Source organism: Protopterus annectens, chromosome 2.part0, assembly GCF_019279795.1.
Source record: "Protopterus annectens isolate FY-2018-M chromosome 2.part0, PAN1.0, whole genome shotgun sequence".
Taxonomy (NCBI): Eukaryota; Metazoa; Chordata; order Ceratodontiformes; family Protopteridae; genus Protopterus; species Protopterus annectens.
In genome coordinates, this window is record NC_056728.1 from 256,782,750 (window position 1) to 256,800,897 (window position 18,148).

An 18,148-nucleotide genomic window follows, 5' to 3' on the forward strand; every position below is an offset into this window, starting at 1 on the left:
TCGGTTTGAAAAAGGGTGTTGAGCTCCCCCCCAGAGGGGGGGGGAGGCAAGAGCACTCCCATCTGCATCTGGGCCTGGATGAACCTTCTCATCATCCGGTCCAGATCAGCATCCGAAGGCTATACGTAGATCTCGACGAGGCTACCGAGGTAGGCCTGGAGTGCCTCCTCGATAGCCTCGACGGAGATCGGGTCTCCTCCTCAGGTCCCGGTGAAAAACACACTGGAGACCGGAGCCGAGAAGGAGGAGACCGAGCCGACAATGGAGCCGACAACGGAGCCGGGGGAGAAGCCCGCTTGGCTGGCGGGGCCGAAACAGAGGTCTCGGCCCGCCGCTTATGGTGCTTCTCCCTCCGGTCCCTTTTCTTAGCATCCCTCTCCTCCGAACCAGAAACGGGAGGTTGAGTCCCAGGAGGAGGAGGGGGCGCCGCAGAAGGAATAACCGTGGGTACGGTTACTCCCGAAGGAGCGGAGGTCGGAGCCGAGTCCGGCGGTAAAAGGCCCGCCAAAACAAGCTTGGACCTCCGCTCCTTCAATGCCCTGGGGTTGAACCCTGCACAAATGGAACATCCAGATGTGAGGTGTTCAACCCCCAGGCATCTAACACACCGAGTGTGGTCATCAGCTGGGGAAAGCTTATGGCCACACTCGGAGCATTTAGAAAAAATAGACTTGGGTTGCTCTGACATCCCAATCTATAACAGTAGTTACTATAACTAAAAAGTAACTAAAGAACACAAAAACACTCACAGGCCCAACACACACACACTACGCTAACAGCGAGGGGAGAGATATAACTTTAGATTAACTCTAAAAAAGTAAATATACCAAAGGGAAACCTACACTTTCACACAAAAAAACAATAAAATATCTTAAATTTTGCAATTTAAATACTGAAAACTAGCACTTAGCTTGAGAGCTTGAGAAACAATCCGGTCACCATGCGCGGCAAACGAGATCTGAGGTCATGAGGGTAGAGCAGGGCATTATGGGTGAGGGGAGGAGCTGAGAGCTTGGATCCATAGTTGGTAAACCATGCCGGTTCGGATCCGATATCGGATCCATAACCCACAGGTTGCAGACAAATGAATCTCCTACTTCAGATCAACTGTATAAAGGATTAATCTGCCATACATTAGTGGATGCATGTAACAGAAAAGCTGGAAACAGACATTGAAATGAGCGGACATATAAAAGGTGGGTATAATAACTTATCATAATGGCTACACTATCTATATTATTTCAGAATGGGAATTAGTTTTTTTGTCTATACCTGTGAAGCCAGAGTATTGAATTATAATAAGATATGCAGAGTGAGAGTGCAAATAGCAATGCTAAAGGAAACACACCTGAAAAGAAGTGAGCATGTTAATTTGATAAAGAAAGAATTTCAGGATGGATATTCATCAGAATATCATTGATAAAGGAAAAGGTGACTATTTATACTAATTGCTAGGGGAGCTGCAATAGTGACAGATGAAAAAAGATAACAGTAGGTTTACTGGCAAGGGAGGACTACACTGGCATATATTTATATTCCACCTTAAACTGCTACAATGGAGCTTAAGAAATTTTTGAGAGCAATAATCCATTTTCAGCAGGCAATAGTACTTACAGGTTGGGATTGAAACATGATTTGCAACAGTAAGGATGTATCTGGGGGACCTAGAAGGGAAAATTATTACAAAAGAGGGCAAATTTTTGAAGCAATTTGTGAAAACATTTGGCATGGAAGACATGGATTTAGTAGTAGGAACTCAGAGAATTTACTAAATTTCCACAGGAACATGTGAATTTAATTGAAAGTTTCAACACATCCAATAACTACTGCAGATCATGTGACAAATAAGATAAACATGCAGGCTAATGAAGTAAAAATGGGACACTGGTGCTTCCCTACATACCTGTTATAAAACAGGAATTAAAAGGAAATCTCCGCCCTCTCCTATAGTTTAACTCAATCCTTGGGATTATTTTCTCCTTACAGTATGGTTCCAATAGGTACAGGAAACCTGCTTGTACTTTTTAAGACATTCGTTTCCTTGCCTTGGAATCAAAAGAAAGGAAAGCCCACCTACTTTTTTTTTTTTTTTAAGCTTAACTTCTCACATATTTTGCAGAGGAAATCGTCTCCGCCTGCATGACATACCATAGACACAGATAACTCAATAGTTTACCCCGTTATGTACTAATGTCAATCTTAGATGGGCAATCAATCCTGCTAATGTCAGGAGCACAGCAGCTGCTATAAAAAAAAAGACAGAAAGCTGTGGAATTGTTTTCCACTGCTTTTATTGCACACAGGAGGAGAACTTAACACTCCCGTTTCACAGCAAAACAAAGCAATTAGATCAGTCAGGGGTTTAAAGGCAGCTGTCACATCATCTGACAAATTTACATAAGCAACATCACAGTATTGAAATGTTAAACTTTAAATGTTGATTATTTACAATAGTTTATATGTTGAAATAACTTAAATGAAGTATCAAAGATTTCTGTGACATTTAGAGAAAACTCAGAATATATTTTTTCTTGTAAAGTATCAACACATTTACAATTTTCAAGCCCCCAAAAAAAAAACACACACACAGGACAGACATGCAGAAATAGAGACAAGATGCTGATTATTTATAATAGTTTGTATGTTGAAATAACTTAAATGTAGTATCAAAGATTTCTGTGACATTTAGAGAAAACTCAAGAATATATTTTTTCTTGTAAAGTATCAACACGTTTACAATTTTCAAGCCCCCCCCCCCCACACACACACACACAAAGGACAGAACTGCAGAAAGTGAGACAAGTGGCAACCCTATCAACTAGGTGTACTGTCAATGTTCATAAAAAAGGTCTTTTATGCTTTTTTGTGACATACGTCCAGAAGGGAATATATATTTGAAACACAGATCCATGGTAAGAGATTTTCAGTGACTTTGATTTGTCCTTACAGAGGTAGACTGCATGAGCATTTCCTAGTCCATAAAGGAAATGTGAAAATTGATGGCAACTGTAACATACAGCTGAATTTACTTTAACATACATCTATTATATACCCTTGCATTGAAAAACACTAAAAAAAGGAAATTAGAAGTACTTTAACTGAGTTTAAATGCACGTCTGACTGTGTGTGTGTGTGTGTATAAATATGTATAAATATATATATATATATATATATATATATATATATATATATATATATATAAACGGAGGAACAGATTATACGCCTGTGTGTGTGCACTTTATGTCCTTTAAATGAAAATAGCAACTTTGTGTAACTGTATATGTGTAAATACACAAACACACACACATATACGTGTGTGTATAAAAATGTATGCAGCATGCATAACACTATATGTGGGATGCAGTACATTGCGAATACAGCTAAAGAAAGATATGCAATAGATATTTTTAAGTAGTCACACAAGTACTGACATATGGATATGCATGTAGATGTACATAAAACACACGTATACAGATGCATACAAATAAATGCACACACAGACATGTCCATGTAAGTGTGTATTATTTAACTGTCATCATCCTAATCAACCTCCTTTCTCCAGTCTTCTACATACCCAAATCTTTTTCACCATAACAGTTATTAGGCTCAGCTGCAATGGTTGTTCCATTCCCAATCTGTAGGTTTTGTATGTTTTCCTGCTATCTTAGGGCAACAAAAATGATGTAGATATAATTATCCCCCTGCCCTTTTCTTTTGTGAAGCCATAAAACATTAACTTGCTGATTCCTAGTCATTTAGAGAACAGTAAGATCTTACAGCGCTGTGCGTTGTGCAATATGGGTACATATATTTCATTATTTACAATAAAGTTAACATAGCAGAGTTAAGCATTACTAATGTATACATTCTAATTAATGTTGTTTAATGTTTTACTTATTCACTATCACACCTGCTTTGTGTTACAGATGTGCATTTATTACTTATTATCTTTGCCATTGTAGCCAGAGTTGTGGCTGAAAAGGGTCCTGGGGCCAGTTCACTTTCCTGGTTACAAAAATATAAATAAATATGAAACAAAAAAAAAAGGGAGGTGAACATGACATTAATAATTAAAGAACTAGTAAAGCACAATTTAATTCTGCATCATTCATGAGACAGAAGAAATCTTCCCACTGAAGGCACTGGGAAGCAGCAGACAGACTTTGAAGTCCTTTGGAGTACTACTTGTCACCTGTACACGGCAAGCAAGGATCACTTAATACAGTGAGAGTTTTCACACCTCAGCATGAGTGTGTGGGGGAAGACCTGTCAATTCTTTTAGAACTACAAAATAATCCCTTTACAAAAGCCTGCTATTTACATACTTTCTTTGGCTGGAAGTAGCTAATAGACATTTATAACATAGAACAAGCTATGACAAACACATAAATGAGGCTTAGTCTGGGAAACACAGAAGTATCTCTGTTACAGATGGTGTGTTAGATGACGGTACTTCACAGTCCTCCCATTCTATCTTAATGGCATGAGAAAACAACACCACTTCCTTATGTCTAGCATGACATATAAAGAGAACTCTAAATGTATTCTGGGAAGAAGGACTGAAAACAAGAACACGTTACCAAGGCAGACCCTGTCATCTGCACATTTTGTAGGAACGCATCAAAATTAAAAAAGAAGCACTTGAGTGATTTTTGAGGCATTAAAATAGTTCAGAAAACAAAAATACAATGAAAACACAGTTCTAAGGCAGAGTTTTCCCGTTAAGGAACGGGTAGTGGAAATTATTTGAGAGTTATTAGGAAAGATAAACATTTCTTCAGAGGTTATAACTAGTCAGTAGGATAAAACAAAAATAGGGTAGCAATAAAATAAAAATAGATGTTGTTAAGAAGTACAATTATTTAGAAGGGCTGACAAAGTTAGAAGTATTTAAGAACAAGGGAATCTCACAGAAGAGGCGCAACTGCAGTGTGGTAAACAGAAAATAAGTGAGGATCTGGATAATATGCATTAGTTTAGAAAGACTGCTGTTAAGCAACTGTTTTTTGATAATAACTCTACAGCACAAAAACGTATAGCATGTCAACTTGGACAACAGAAAGTAGAAAGGATTATTGCCAAACTTGGGGAGCCTACAACAAAAACAACTAGAGACCCTGTAGAAGTATTACAGATATTTCTGAAATTTTATGAAAATTTGTGCAAAGCACAGAAGTGGGGAAATCAAGAAAAAGCACAAATTTAAATATTTATGGATGATTTAAGTATGCCCAACAATTAACAGTCAAGAAAGGAAGAGATGAGATAAAAACAATGACATATAAACAATCTGCAGGAAAGTGTCCACGAATGTACAGTATTCCTATGGAAGTCTGGAAGGTAGGAGGAAGAAATTGATAAAGATCTGGAAGGTTTTGTTTAACAGTATTTTAAAAAGACAGGATGCACCAACATCCTTGGAAGACAGTTGTGGTGGCTGTAATACCTAAAGACCTATCAGGCCCAGATTCATAAAGGCCCACTGCAATTTTAAATCATTATGTTTACATCCATAATATCTAAATAAATGGCAAAGGTGTTGCCAATACTGACAGATATGTATCAGTGTGGTTTTGTGGAGGGGAGGCAAACATTTGACAATATTAACAGAACAATCGTGATCCAGGAGGAAGCAGAATGCAAGAAAATACTGTTGTTTATGGTGGGTCTTGATGCAAAGAAAGATTCGACAGAATAAGCTGGAATTTTATAAAAAAGGGAAATGGAAGCATTTGCATTCCCTGATAAAATAAGATTAATTAAGAGGATATACGAGGGATCAGAGGCAAAAATTAGACTCTTCCTCTCCAATAGGTTGTGTCTGAACAGAGGAACGAGGCAATGTGATGAGGAAGAAAGAGGTAACTTGCAACTTACATTTTGGGAGAGCAATGAGTTGGCAGATCTTAAAAATTCTCCAGAGTACTCTGTCTGGAATACTGACTCAGCAAATATTACAAAGGAAATTATTTTAAGCTGGATCTAAATTGTCAAGATATAGTAAAGGCCTTGTTAAGTTTAAATCTAGCATTTTTTTAAAAAAGGAAGTCAAAGTCTAAATCAGCTGTATGTATTTGAAGGACTGAATATTGTAACATATATAAAATACTGGAAGTGGGATCTTCAGAAAAAGGCAGGAGCAAATTACACAGATAAAAATGGAAACTGGGGGAACAATACATGCAGAATAATGTTTTGGAGGAGGACTGAAGTTTAAGGGAAGGCAGCAAATGATTAATATAAGTAATGTTGGATTGATGATAGTTATACAAAAGAATATGTAATATAGACTGCCTTGCAACTGGGAATGTGTTAATATGGTTTGTTTTGTTTGTTTTACATAATTGTATGTTTACCTATGTCTTGTTATAACTCAATAAAGGTGTTAAAGAAAGACAAAAGGCACTGGAGTGAGGAAGGGGCATGACTACCACACATTAATGGTACAACATTTAACCTATACATTAGGAAATATTTTTTTTCATTTAAAGAGTAGTAAATAAATGGAATGGGTTACCGGACTGAATTGTGGCATGTAAGACCATAGTCCTTCATGAAGACCTGGGATAGGGGAGTGCTTAAGAGAAGGAAGGGATCTCTACAGCTTAAATAAAAGCAAAAATAATTAAATTAGATAAGACAGCTCATCTTCTGCCACTGACAGCATTACTATGATATTGCAGTGCAATATGATTCCATGAATTCAAGTACTGGCATTGTGTACATTGGATATTGAGCAACACAACACTCTCTCATCCACATAAATTAGTTTAGAAATCTTCTAAGTATCCCTAACTGAAAAACTATACTAAACAAAGTACAAACCTGTAGAAGCAAGTTGTAGTGATGCTGAAAGTTAAATATTTTTCTTTCTTGTCACAATCTAATTAAGTGGGTGCTTAGCAAGATAACCTCTGGCTTTCACTTCTTTTTCTTACAATGCACAGTACTGTTGGAACCTGCTAGTATGGTGGCTTAGACAGTGTCAAATCATGGATAGCTTTTAGATGTCTCTGAAGAACTACCTGTCTGAATTGCACTTTCATTTGACAACTGCACTATCACATGGTAAAACATTTTACTGCATTTCAGTTTTTATCTACTATTCCATTTCACTTCACTTGGCACTGGTTAATCCATAGTTACACTGCATAACTTTATTGTTTTGTGCTTAGCTGCGTTAAGCTGAAGTTAACTGAATAACCTCAGCACAAACGTACCCTTCCACGTTCGACTTGAGTAGTCAACATTACAACTAGAGATGAGCACTGCTCCCACATCATCTGCCAGAAGTCTGGACATGTGTTCGGTAATGGGCCTTGACAGGCAATGTAGCGATTTATTATACTAGAGGAAGGAATCTCCATCTGGAAAGGGGAGACAAAAAACAATGTGAGTAGTGACTAGCATTCTCTTAAGCAAATGTTATAAATGAAAAAAAATTAATATTACTTCATTCTGAGATAAAAGTCAATATTATATAAGTGCAATGAAGTAACATGCTAGAGATGACCTAAAAATGTACTTGTACTAAATATAGAAACTTAAAATCTTAAACCAATTTCAACATCTACTATTTAAATCTGCCCATCCACTGCACAGAAGTATTTCTGAAATGGTATGTATAACTATGTCAAACTAGCTAAAGGGTCACCAGTAAAGTAAGTAATCCTCAGTGCACAGAAGATTTAAGACTTGTCTCCTTAGACAAAGTAGGAGTTACTAGTCTTTAAAACCACCTTAATGGAGAACATGAATGAAAATGAATGTATCATGCTTATATCATAATTATTTGTGTATTATTATGTCTCATTTTCTTTTTTTCATACTTATACAAAACTGTGCAGTCTTATTTATTTATTTATTTTTATTTTACATTTGTTGACCGGGCTAGTCTGGCTGGATACATGTCCATTTTCAGCAGAGGCCCGAGGAGAAAAGCTCCACTAAATACTAAGTACATTACATAAACAAATCATTACTTTAAAAAATAGCAAAAATTGGAGTTATATCAACCGAAGGACTGAATGATCATTTCAAAAGAGAAACAAGTTTCCAATATGCAGTTCGTTGCAAGATAACAAATTGTACATAAAATGTATATACTTAAATCTATACAGTGAAAGGAAGAGAAATTAGAAAGGTAGAGATGAAAAGAGTGAAGAAGAAATAGCGTATGAGGAAAAGGTTAGTCAGGTGTACTGCAGGAACAAAGCCAATGATTTTGGTAGTACAGTTTAATTTTCTGTTTGAATTGTGGCAGGGATGTGGTCAGAGTTATGTCACTAGGTAAAAGATTCCAACTTCTACCTATTGTGTTAGTGAAAAGAGAACCACCTGCTGTGTTGTTTACCTTTATTGATTTTGTCATGAGTTTATTAGAGGAGCGAAGTGAGTTAAGGTTGTTGTAAGGGATTAGAAGTTGAGAGAGTATTGGGGTGTTGTCAGGAAGGTGTAATATGTTGTGAGCTATAGTGAGTTGAGGAATTAAAAGGTAGTTTTGAAATTCGAGCCAACCAAGTTGTTTTAGGTTTATACAATGGTGGGTTCTGAAGGGGTTGCTGGTGGCGAAGCGAGCTATGTTGTGATAGCAAGTTATAAGTTTGTTAAGATTGATTTTCTTAAGGTTTGTATAAATGGGGGAAGCATATAGGAGAGTCGATAAGAGGTGAGATTGAGCAATTTTTGTTCTAGTTGCTGGGGTTAGAAAAGGTTTGATACGATATAGGGATCCAAGTTTTCTGTTAACAATCTTGATGGTGTTGTTAATGTGCTGATCGAAGGAGAGATTATAGTCAATGGTTATTCCTAAAAGTTTTGTAGTTGGGTCAGGTGAGATGATAGTGCCATTATTTGAGGAGATGGTAAAGTTTAAAGGGGGGGACCTAGAGGTGGGGGAGAAGAGGAGGAGTTTAGTTTTTTTGGCATTTAGTAGGAGAAACCGTCTAGAAAACCAGGTTTCTACTGTGTTAAAGGTATTTTGGGTCAGTGAGCTCAGTTCAGTAGAGGAAGGTGCTGAGCAGATAAGGGTAGAATCATCTGCGTATTGTATGCAGGTTGCTTGTGGGATTGCAGTCTGAAGATCGTTAATAAAGAGGGAGAACAGAAGTGGACCAAGAATGGATCCCTGGGGAACTCCGATGGAAATGGGCAAGAGAGATGAGATATGGTTTTCCCATATTACTGCTTGTTGTCTGTTGTTAAGATAAGATCTAAACCAATTAATGGCTAGCTTATCACAGGAGAGAGATTCAAGAATGTTAATTAAGAGAGAGTGGTTGACCATGTCGAATGCTTTAGAGAGATCAATGAAAAGAGCAGAAGAGAGAGTATTGTTGTTTCGATTTTTGTTGATGGTATCTACAAAGGATAGAAGGGCGGTGGTGGTACTATGGTGGGGTCTGAAACCATGTTGGCAGTTTGCTATTATGCTGTGAAGAGAGAGATAGTGTACAAGTTGCTGATGAATACATTTTTCCATGATTTTTGCTAGGGGTGAGAGAAGGGCAATTGGTCTAAAGTTGGAAAGGTCAAGGGAGTTACCACCTTTATGTAGTGGGATAATGTAGGAGACTTTCCAGATATAGTTCTGTTGATAAGTAAGGATATAGGATATGCAATTTCTTTGGCAGCTTTCTGAAGGAAAAGAGAAGGGAGCTTGTCAGCGGAAGGGGTACAGGGTTTCAGTTTATGAATGAGTTTGTAGATGAAAGAAGTAGATACAGGTTTTAGAGAGAAGTTGTAGGAGGAGGTAGTTATGTTAGATGGAATATTAGAGTTGTTAGAGTTCATTTGTTTGGCTAGGGATTGAATAGTTTCAGAGAAAAAAGAGTTGAAAGCATTAGCAGTTTGGAGAGGGGTTTCTGGGTCAGCATTTAGAGGGAAGGAGTTTTAGCAATTCCTGGGGAGAGAAGTCTATTTACTGATGACCAGAACTGTTTAGAGTTGTTAATATGAGTTTCCTGAAGTTTACAGTAGTAGTTTTTCTTGTCAGAGATTATTGATTTTTAGCTAGATTTCTAAGCTGGCGGAAATTAACTAAATCAGGGTCATGTCTATTGCATCTCCATTTTGTCCATACTTTGTTTCTTGCATGAATGAGTTTTTTAGTATTATTGGTCAGCCAAGGGGCAGATTTGGTCTTTACTCTAATGGAACGTTCTGGAGCATGTATATCAAGTATGGAGAGGAATGTAGTATTAAAGAATAATACTGCCTCCTCCAGGGGAAGTGTTTTTAAGGAATTCCATTTGCATGCTCTCAGTTCAGCTTTAAAAAGGTCTATGTTAAAATGCTTGGTAGATCGAATGAGCCTAGTATTTGGGAGGTTAATATATTGAGATTTTTGTCTAGTAATGTAGGTTAGGCAGTGGTCGCTGATGTCGTCTGGCATAGTACCTACTTTATACTGTTTGTTAACTGTATTTGTGAGTATCCAGTCTAATATAGTCTCTTTCTTACTTGGTTTGTTGACTCTAGTAGTTGAGGTGATGGTTTGGGAGAAACCATGTAGGTTAATATGAGAGGAGGGATTGTTAGCATTAATAGTATTCCAGTCTATGTTAACGTCGCCTAGAATTATGGTTTCTTGGGGGTAGGTGGTAGATACCCAGTTTAGAAAGTCTTCTAATATTGGAATGTTATTACCTGGGGGAATATATAAACAAATGATGTAAATGGATTTTTTGGCATTTAGTTGGAGTTTAATGATGATGGCTTCTGTTTTGCTATTTTGGTTTGGGCATACTGGTTGAGTAGAGATGTTAAGTTGATTTTTGAAAAGTATTGCTACTCCACCACCCTTACGTTTTAAGCGGTCATGTCTTACTATGTTATAACCTTGAGGTATAATCTCAGAATTTTTTGTGCCTGGGTTAAGCCAGGTTTCAGAGAGGCAAAGAATGTCAAAAGAGTGGATATCTAAGAGGGCATGGACGAAGGGTATTTTGTTATTTATGCTTTGGATGTTAAGGTGTCCTATGAGGAAGTTATTGTTGTGGTGAGGTGAGCAGTGTTGGGGAGGTGGTGAGATAGGGCCAGGGTTGGGGTGGATGTCACCATCTTTTAGGGTAGGATTAACTAGCTTAGTTAAGTAGTTGCTCTTTTGAATTGTTAGGGTTTTTGTTTTTTTGTTAGATTGTGTGGGGTAGGTGAGGTGATGTTGCCTGTGGAATTTAGAAAGATGATAGGGGTGTAATTAACATTAGAGTAAGGTGTAAAAGTGAGTTGAGTAGAAGTGTGTTTTTGTGAGGAGATGAGATAGTTGCTAAGTGAGATTTCAAAGAAGGTGAGATGGTATGTAGAGAGAAGGGTGGTCGAGATTAAGACTAAGAGTAAAGGTATAGTTAAGTAGGGAGACATAATTTAGTAATCTGAGAAGTGAGGAGTAAGGAGGTAGCTACTGTAGAGAGAGAATGAGTATGGTAAGCAAGAGAGGGGGTAATAAATTTAATTAAAATAGTTGGTAATTAAGAATGGATTCTAAAGGGAATGAAGAAAGAAAGCTGGAGAGGAAAGAGGAAGTGTACAGAGAGAAGTATAAGCAATGAAGAAAGGTAATTGAAGAATTATGGTATTAGGGCATAGAGAGAGAAGGGGGGAGTGGAAGGGGTGTGTTATGGCAAGGCAACAATTTGGAGGGAAGGAGAGTAATTGGATAGGAGGGTTAGGGGTGTGGTTATAGAGCTATAAGGGTAGGACCCCTGGGGTGGGTGGGAATTGGGGGTAGGGAGGGGAGCGGAGTGAGCCCGCAGGGCGAACGGAGCGGGGATAGACCAAGAAGTAAAGAAAAAGTATCAATGAAATCTAGGTAGGTCAGGGTAGGAGAAAGGTAGTCTAAGGAGGAGAGGATAGGGAGGGAAAGTCAAAAGAAAGAAGGGTGAGATATGAAAAGGTAGGCAGAGATAAATACTACTACGGAGAGTATAAGTGGAGATGTGGTGATATTTAGTGGGCAAAAAAGCAGCAGTGCAGCAAACATGCACTAGGGCCCTGCTTTGGAAGTCGAGCTAGAGTAAAGGGAGAGGGAGCACAGGCTGAAAAGCAATCCAGAGAGAGTGGGAGGAGGGAAGTAAAGGAGTAAGGGGGGGTTGCTGCTGTTGGCTAGCTTAGCTGGGGCAGAACTAAACAGTTTAGCAGGGTTTATCTGGTTATAAGGTTGACGTCTTGATATAGGTAGACATACTTTCTTGCAGTCCAGAGGTAGTAGGTTGCAGCAGATGGCAAAGTCCAGAGTCTTTTACGGGCAGTAGGCTGAGAGCACCCTAGTAGAATATATATAGTGATTTAACCCAGGTACAAACATACAAGGTAAAATCAGAGGATAGCTAGTATAAGAAGAAAAGTAGGGAGAAAAAAAGATAATGTTAGAGAGAAACCTAATAATAATACAATGTTCCTAAATACAGTGCAGTTAAGACAGTTTATACAAACATAAAACTTTACTTAACGTATTATATTTACTTTCAGGCAAGGCTAAGCAATTGCATTAAGGAGAATTGAGCGGTTAGACATTGGATTTACTTTAAATAAAGTAACCTTAAGGGCAACTACAAGCTATGTAGTAAACACTGATACAGTAATTATTACAGAAATAAGTGCAAGCATATCAGCAACATAAGCAAGGTTGAGTGAAGGAGACTCCACGTGGGTCCAAACAAAGTAAAAAACAGGCTATGGAGAATGCCCTTTGCAAGATTACAGCCAAAGGACTAATAGTAATCAAACAAATTCTTAACAGATGCAAGTGTGGGAACCAGGCTAGATAAGGAGTCACAGTCGCTACACAGTACTAAACAGCGCTAATCCAGCAAATACTAAAGACCAGACAACAGTCTAGAGGGTAACTGAAATAAAACTGATATATTCACCTTAAATCATAGTAGACGCGCAGTCGCTAAACTGCACTACTATGGTAAAACACTAAGGAGTCATGTATCAGTCGCTACACAATAAAAAACAGCACTAACAACCAAATACTCAAAACCAGACAAAAGTTATGAGGGAAACTGAATAAAAGAGATATATTCATAGAAATCTTAGCAGACGCACAGTCGCTGAACTGCACGACTATGGTTAAAATACAGCAAACTAGGATAATAAAACAACGCTAGTATTAAGAAGACTAGGCCTACAAAATAACATGAGTAAGCTTTATTTAAAGAAAAAAGCACTCACACTAGCAGCAAACCATGCTGTCGCTATGGTAAAACACTATGGAGTCATGTATCAGACGCTACACAAATAAAAAACAGCACTATCAACCAAATACTCAAAACCAGACAAAAGTTATGAGGGAAACTGAATAAAAGTGATATATTCACAGAAATCTTAGCAGACGCACAGTCGCTGAACTGCACTTCTATGGTTAAAATACAGCAAACTAGGATAATAAAACAACGCTAGTATTAAGAAGACTAGCCCTACAAAATAACATGAGTAAGCTTTATTTCAAGAAAAAAGCACTCACACTTGCAGCAAAACACGCTGTCGCTAAGAAAGGTGCACAGTACTGAGGCTAGGAACGTACTACGCAGCCTTGTCGACTCCGACACAGTGCAAACCGTCGAATAAACAAAACAAAGCAGAGAATAGTACAAAACACGTATAGTTGCACCTCTAAGAAAGGCAAATCTACAAGGCAGTCGCTACAAGCAGGATACAAGGCAAATGCAAGCCTTTGTACATAGAGAGCATTGGGAAGATACCACAGTTCAAAACGAGCAGATATGTACGCATCTACAGGGATATCGACAATGCACAGTTTAAAACATGAAGGCCATGCAGTACATACACAATAGTTTAGTGAACAGATACAAACTTACTGCAGAGAAGGAGCACACAGCCAAGCACGCTCAGCAGCAGCGAGGAGAGCTGAAGTCAAGATGGCGTCCCAGGGAAAGTGGAGGGAATATAATAACTTCCAGGGGAAGTACCTAGGGAGGGGGAGGAGTAGGGATAGCAAGGAAGCAGGTACGACCGGAAAGGATGTAAATAGGTGAGATAGGGAAGGGGAACACTGAAACGTAAGTGTGAAAGGATAGGAGGTATCCAGTATAGTAGTGTAGTCTGTATGGAACAAGAGGGGAAGAAAGGTTGGATATAATAGGTAGATAGACCAAGAAGTAAAGAAAAAGTATCAGTGAAATCTAGGTAGGTCAGGGTAGGAGAAAGGTAGTCTAAGGAGGAGAGGATAGGGAGGGAAAGTCAAAAGAAAGAAGGGTGAGATTATTATGTATAGACACTGTGAAATTATCTGTTACTTTTTGTGAAACCTATTACTGTAAAGTAAAATTATCATCATTTTTTTCTTGGAGCCTTTCTCCTCGGGTTTCCACTGAAAATGGGTCTGTGCCCAGCTGGACCAACCCGGTTAACAAATGTGAAATGAATAAATAAATACAAAAAGCCTAGCGAATCAAACACAACTTAAATGTTCATTTTTCTAATGATTACATTATTTCTCAGCCTATGATAGCATTTTCTCCTTAAATCCTACTTAACATGCTGACTCATGACTTGTGTACTATTGATAGGCATCTCTACACATCTGCATGCATACAAAAAATATATATATATTTTTTAAATTGTTAGCTCCACCAAGCATGAGCTGCCCCCCCCCCCCCCCCTCGGGGAAGCCTCGACATGGCATCATACTGAGTATGAGGGATTCATTGGCCACACACCAGTGAAATTCCCCTATTCTTTTTACAGTTACGCTGTCCAGATGATAGCAGCTAAACAGTTGCAGGATACTACTGCAGATGTACTGCCTGGTTGAATGATGTGAAACACGATCTTACACAGCACACAACAGTTGGTCAACAGAGCCAAGAAGATGGAAAATGTCACAGAAGAGAAAAATGCTTTGGAAATATGTGATGGTAGGAAAGGTGGAATGTATTGCCAAGACAGCTCAAAGCTATGACCCAGAAGTGCTTTCCTGAAAAAGAAAGGAATGATGTTTGAGGTAGTGAGGAGAAAAAAGGAAACAGGTCACTTGTAAAAGCTTATCTGCAGATTATGGTTAAACAAAATGTATTTTTACTTCCAAGAAAGACTGCCCAAATACTTCACTAGCATCATTGCACTATGCAGTTATACCAGATAAATACTATATTTTGAGAAAATGAATTATGACAACTGTGGAAATTCACCTATGTGAACTTTACTTCATTGCAGTCTCTGGGGAAAAATATAACCTAAGCTTTAAATCATCAAGCTTGCTGGGAATATTTTATGTTGGCAATAAAAAATAATAGTAACACTTCAGTGCTTTGCTGCATCCACAGTATTAGTCAGTAATAGGTCCTATTCTGAGACTCGTTAGAGGGTACAGAAGACTTGTCCTTCCGTCGAAAAAAAATAGCATTAAATGAAAATCATCACATTCACTGTTCTGCAATATTTTCATAGTTTTTTTTCATGGATTGAGGGCTCCCACTTGCAAGTCTCATAATTATAACAGGGAGCCATCATGGCTTCTAGCAAAATGAGACACTTACTAAGAAATGAATGAAAGACGCACTGTACTGATTTACCCATACCTCATAAAGAATGAATGTGGGCATGTAGATGGAGAACTACATCAAAAATTATGGGTGAAAGACCAACAACTAGCTTCTTTCTGGACTTTTTCATACTGGCAGAGATACAGTTAAGCTATTTTGACAGCCTAAGCTTGGTTACAAATGTGGTCAACATGAACAATAAAGCTTTTAATGTACTAATTTAAAAAAAATTGTGAAGTGGGATATTAGTACAGATTGTAATAATATGAAATATAACTTATTTTGTAATAAGGGCAACATTTACAAAAACTATTAAACTACTTTTACAGAAGTGTCAAAGACTGAGAAACGAGTATAGTATAGGATGTGACTGTAAATTAACAGAAGAGGACATAAACATTGTGCATTAGGGGGAAGAAAGGGAGCAAAAATGGAAAGTGATGAGAATATACTAGTAAGTGAGGAAACAACTTGGGGGAGGAGGTATGAGGAGCAAGGACTGCAGGAAGTGTTTGTTTCACCAAAGGAGGTGCATAATTAAAAGAAAACAGTTTATGGGTAAAGAAAGTATTGTAGTGTGAGGAAAGTAAAGGGGGAAATGAGTTATGAATGGGCAGAACAGAAATACAGAGAATTTCTGAAATGTCTGAATAGAAATGATGAGCCTTGTACCTACTTTAATTCATTAAATGTTAGAGGAATTGTAGAGGAAAGAAATAGTGCAGCTATACATCAATTTCTCATACCAGTGCAAGTTTGAATACTGGAGTCACTGCCACAGTAGCAGTCACAGCAAAACGGAATTCATGACAAACAGATGCCTGTCCACCCTGACTTCCAGATATTAGGCATGGACTGATTTCTCCACTATGGAGACGTACGACTGGACTGGGGTAGAAAGGGGAGAGAAATGTGTGTCCTCTAGAGTTCTTTTTGGTGTGAACTATGATAGGTGGGTGTCAGAAGGCATGCCATTGGCATGTGCCTGTGATGGGGTGAGTAACAATACACAAAGAAACCCAGAACCCTAGGCTGCAGACCTCGAAAGAAAAGAAGAAAATACTGGTAATAGAGTCTACATGTGAAAATAGAGGTATACCCTTGGGGGCTAGGCCCCTTTGCTGTAGACGCATTCATCATGAATAGGAAGAGTGCTGCAGTAGTCTCAGTCCTGATCCTTGGCATACAGAGTGGCACAGCCAACACAACTTGCAGGACTGCAGTGGCAAGTAATGCTCTGTTCATACAGAACAGGTCTCCACACATATTTTGCACTATGCAGCAGAAGTTACTGTTGCCCTAGAAAACTAGTACTGACTTGCTCCAATCAAAGACCTTACATGAGGATCATTACAGAAAGCAATGCAGTTGTAGCGCCTACTCAGAGGTCATCTCAGTTGTTTCCTCTCTTTTCTGGGGCTTAGGAAGAGAACTGGCAACTAAGAATGCAGACTCAGCACCAGCTTAGAGAACATGTTGGGGGTGAAGGATGGGTTAGTTTTTAAAACTACTCTGTCCTGATGGAATACACTATAGTTTCAGGCCATGAAATCTTGTATTTCAGCTATTCTATAACCAGACAATTATCCCCCAAGAAAATCATCTTCTATGTTAAAAACTTGGGAGAAAAATGAATGGCTGGCTCACACCAATAAGTGAAAGCTTTGTTCCCCCAAAACAAAATTCAAGACCCAAGCTAGAGGGTCCATTTTTCAGTGGTCTATAGTGCAACTCAACTCAGTAATAGTGGTAGAGTAGGCAAAGGGAATTCACTGGTAGACAATCTGATATGGCTGACTGATCAATTTTTACTTAGACACTGTCCAAGCCTGTCTTAAACAGGGTACAGGGATAGCTGGAGCCACTGTACAAGCCATAAACAGGTTACAAGGATAACTGGAGACCCTCTAAACAGATGCTTTCTTAGAAGGAACGTCACAAGCAGTGCACCAAAAGGAAAATCTTTTCCATTTGCACATGCCTGATCTCTTATTACTGGGCTGGCAGGATTCATTTATTATAGAAAGGACTTCTCAAGTAAAGGTTTCTCAGTGAGAGATCAAAGATTTAGACTCTATGCTGCTATTCAGAGGTAGTTGAGGAAGGGATGCTCTACAGTGGCCCCGAGGTGAGTCAGTAAAGTCAAAGAGCAACCATTTCTCAGATTAAGGAGCAGGAAGAAAGAAAATGGTTTTGGAAATCCAGGTTGAAACAGTTTGCTTTATCACAGCTTTTCCCAGAGCCTTGGGGTGAAAGGAGACAAACAGTTGCTCTGATCTCCTAAGGGGTTTGGTCTTGTCTAGGTGGAATCTTAGTTGTCTGTGAACATCAAGGGAATGCAGGACTTTCTCTCCGTCATTCTGGAGTTGTGGAAAAAAACTGGGAAGGTGGGTACATTGGTTCAGGGACAACTCACTGACCACCTTAGGCATAAAGGATGGGTTAGTCCATAGGGTTACACTAGTCTTGTGGAAGATGAAAAAGGGTGGGTGGCCATGAGGGCCTGTAGCTCTGACACTCTCCTGACTGATGTAAGGGCCACCAAAATCACAGTTTTCCAAGTGCAGTACTTTAGAGAGGCTGTAGCTGCTGGCTCAAATGAGGCAATGGCGGGCTTCTCTAACACATAGTTCAGGTCC

At 38.6% G+C, this 18,148-nt stretch overlaps 1 protein-coding gene across 1 annotated transcript in view; it reads right to left on the reverse strand.

Moving 5' to 3' along the window:
* PTPN4 (protein tyrosine phosphatase non-receptor type 4) overlaps positions 1-18,148 on the reverse strand; it is a 3,248,454-nt gene that overhangs the window by 625,089 nt on the left and 2,605,217 nt on the right. The window contains exon 22 of the mRNA XM_044060734.1: positions 7,221-7,367. Within this exon, the coding sequence (XP_043916669.1) occupies positions 7,221-7,367 (147 nt within the window). The remainder of the gene's footprint in view (positions 1-7,220; positions 7,368-18,148) is intronic.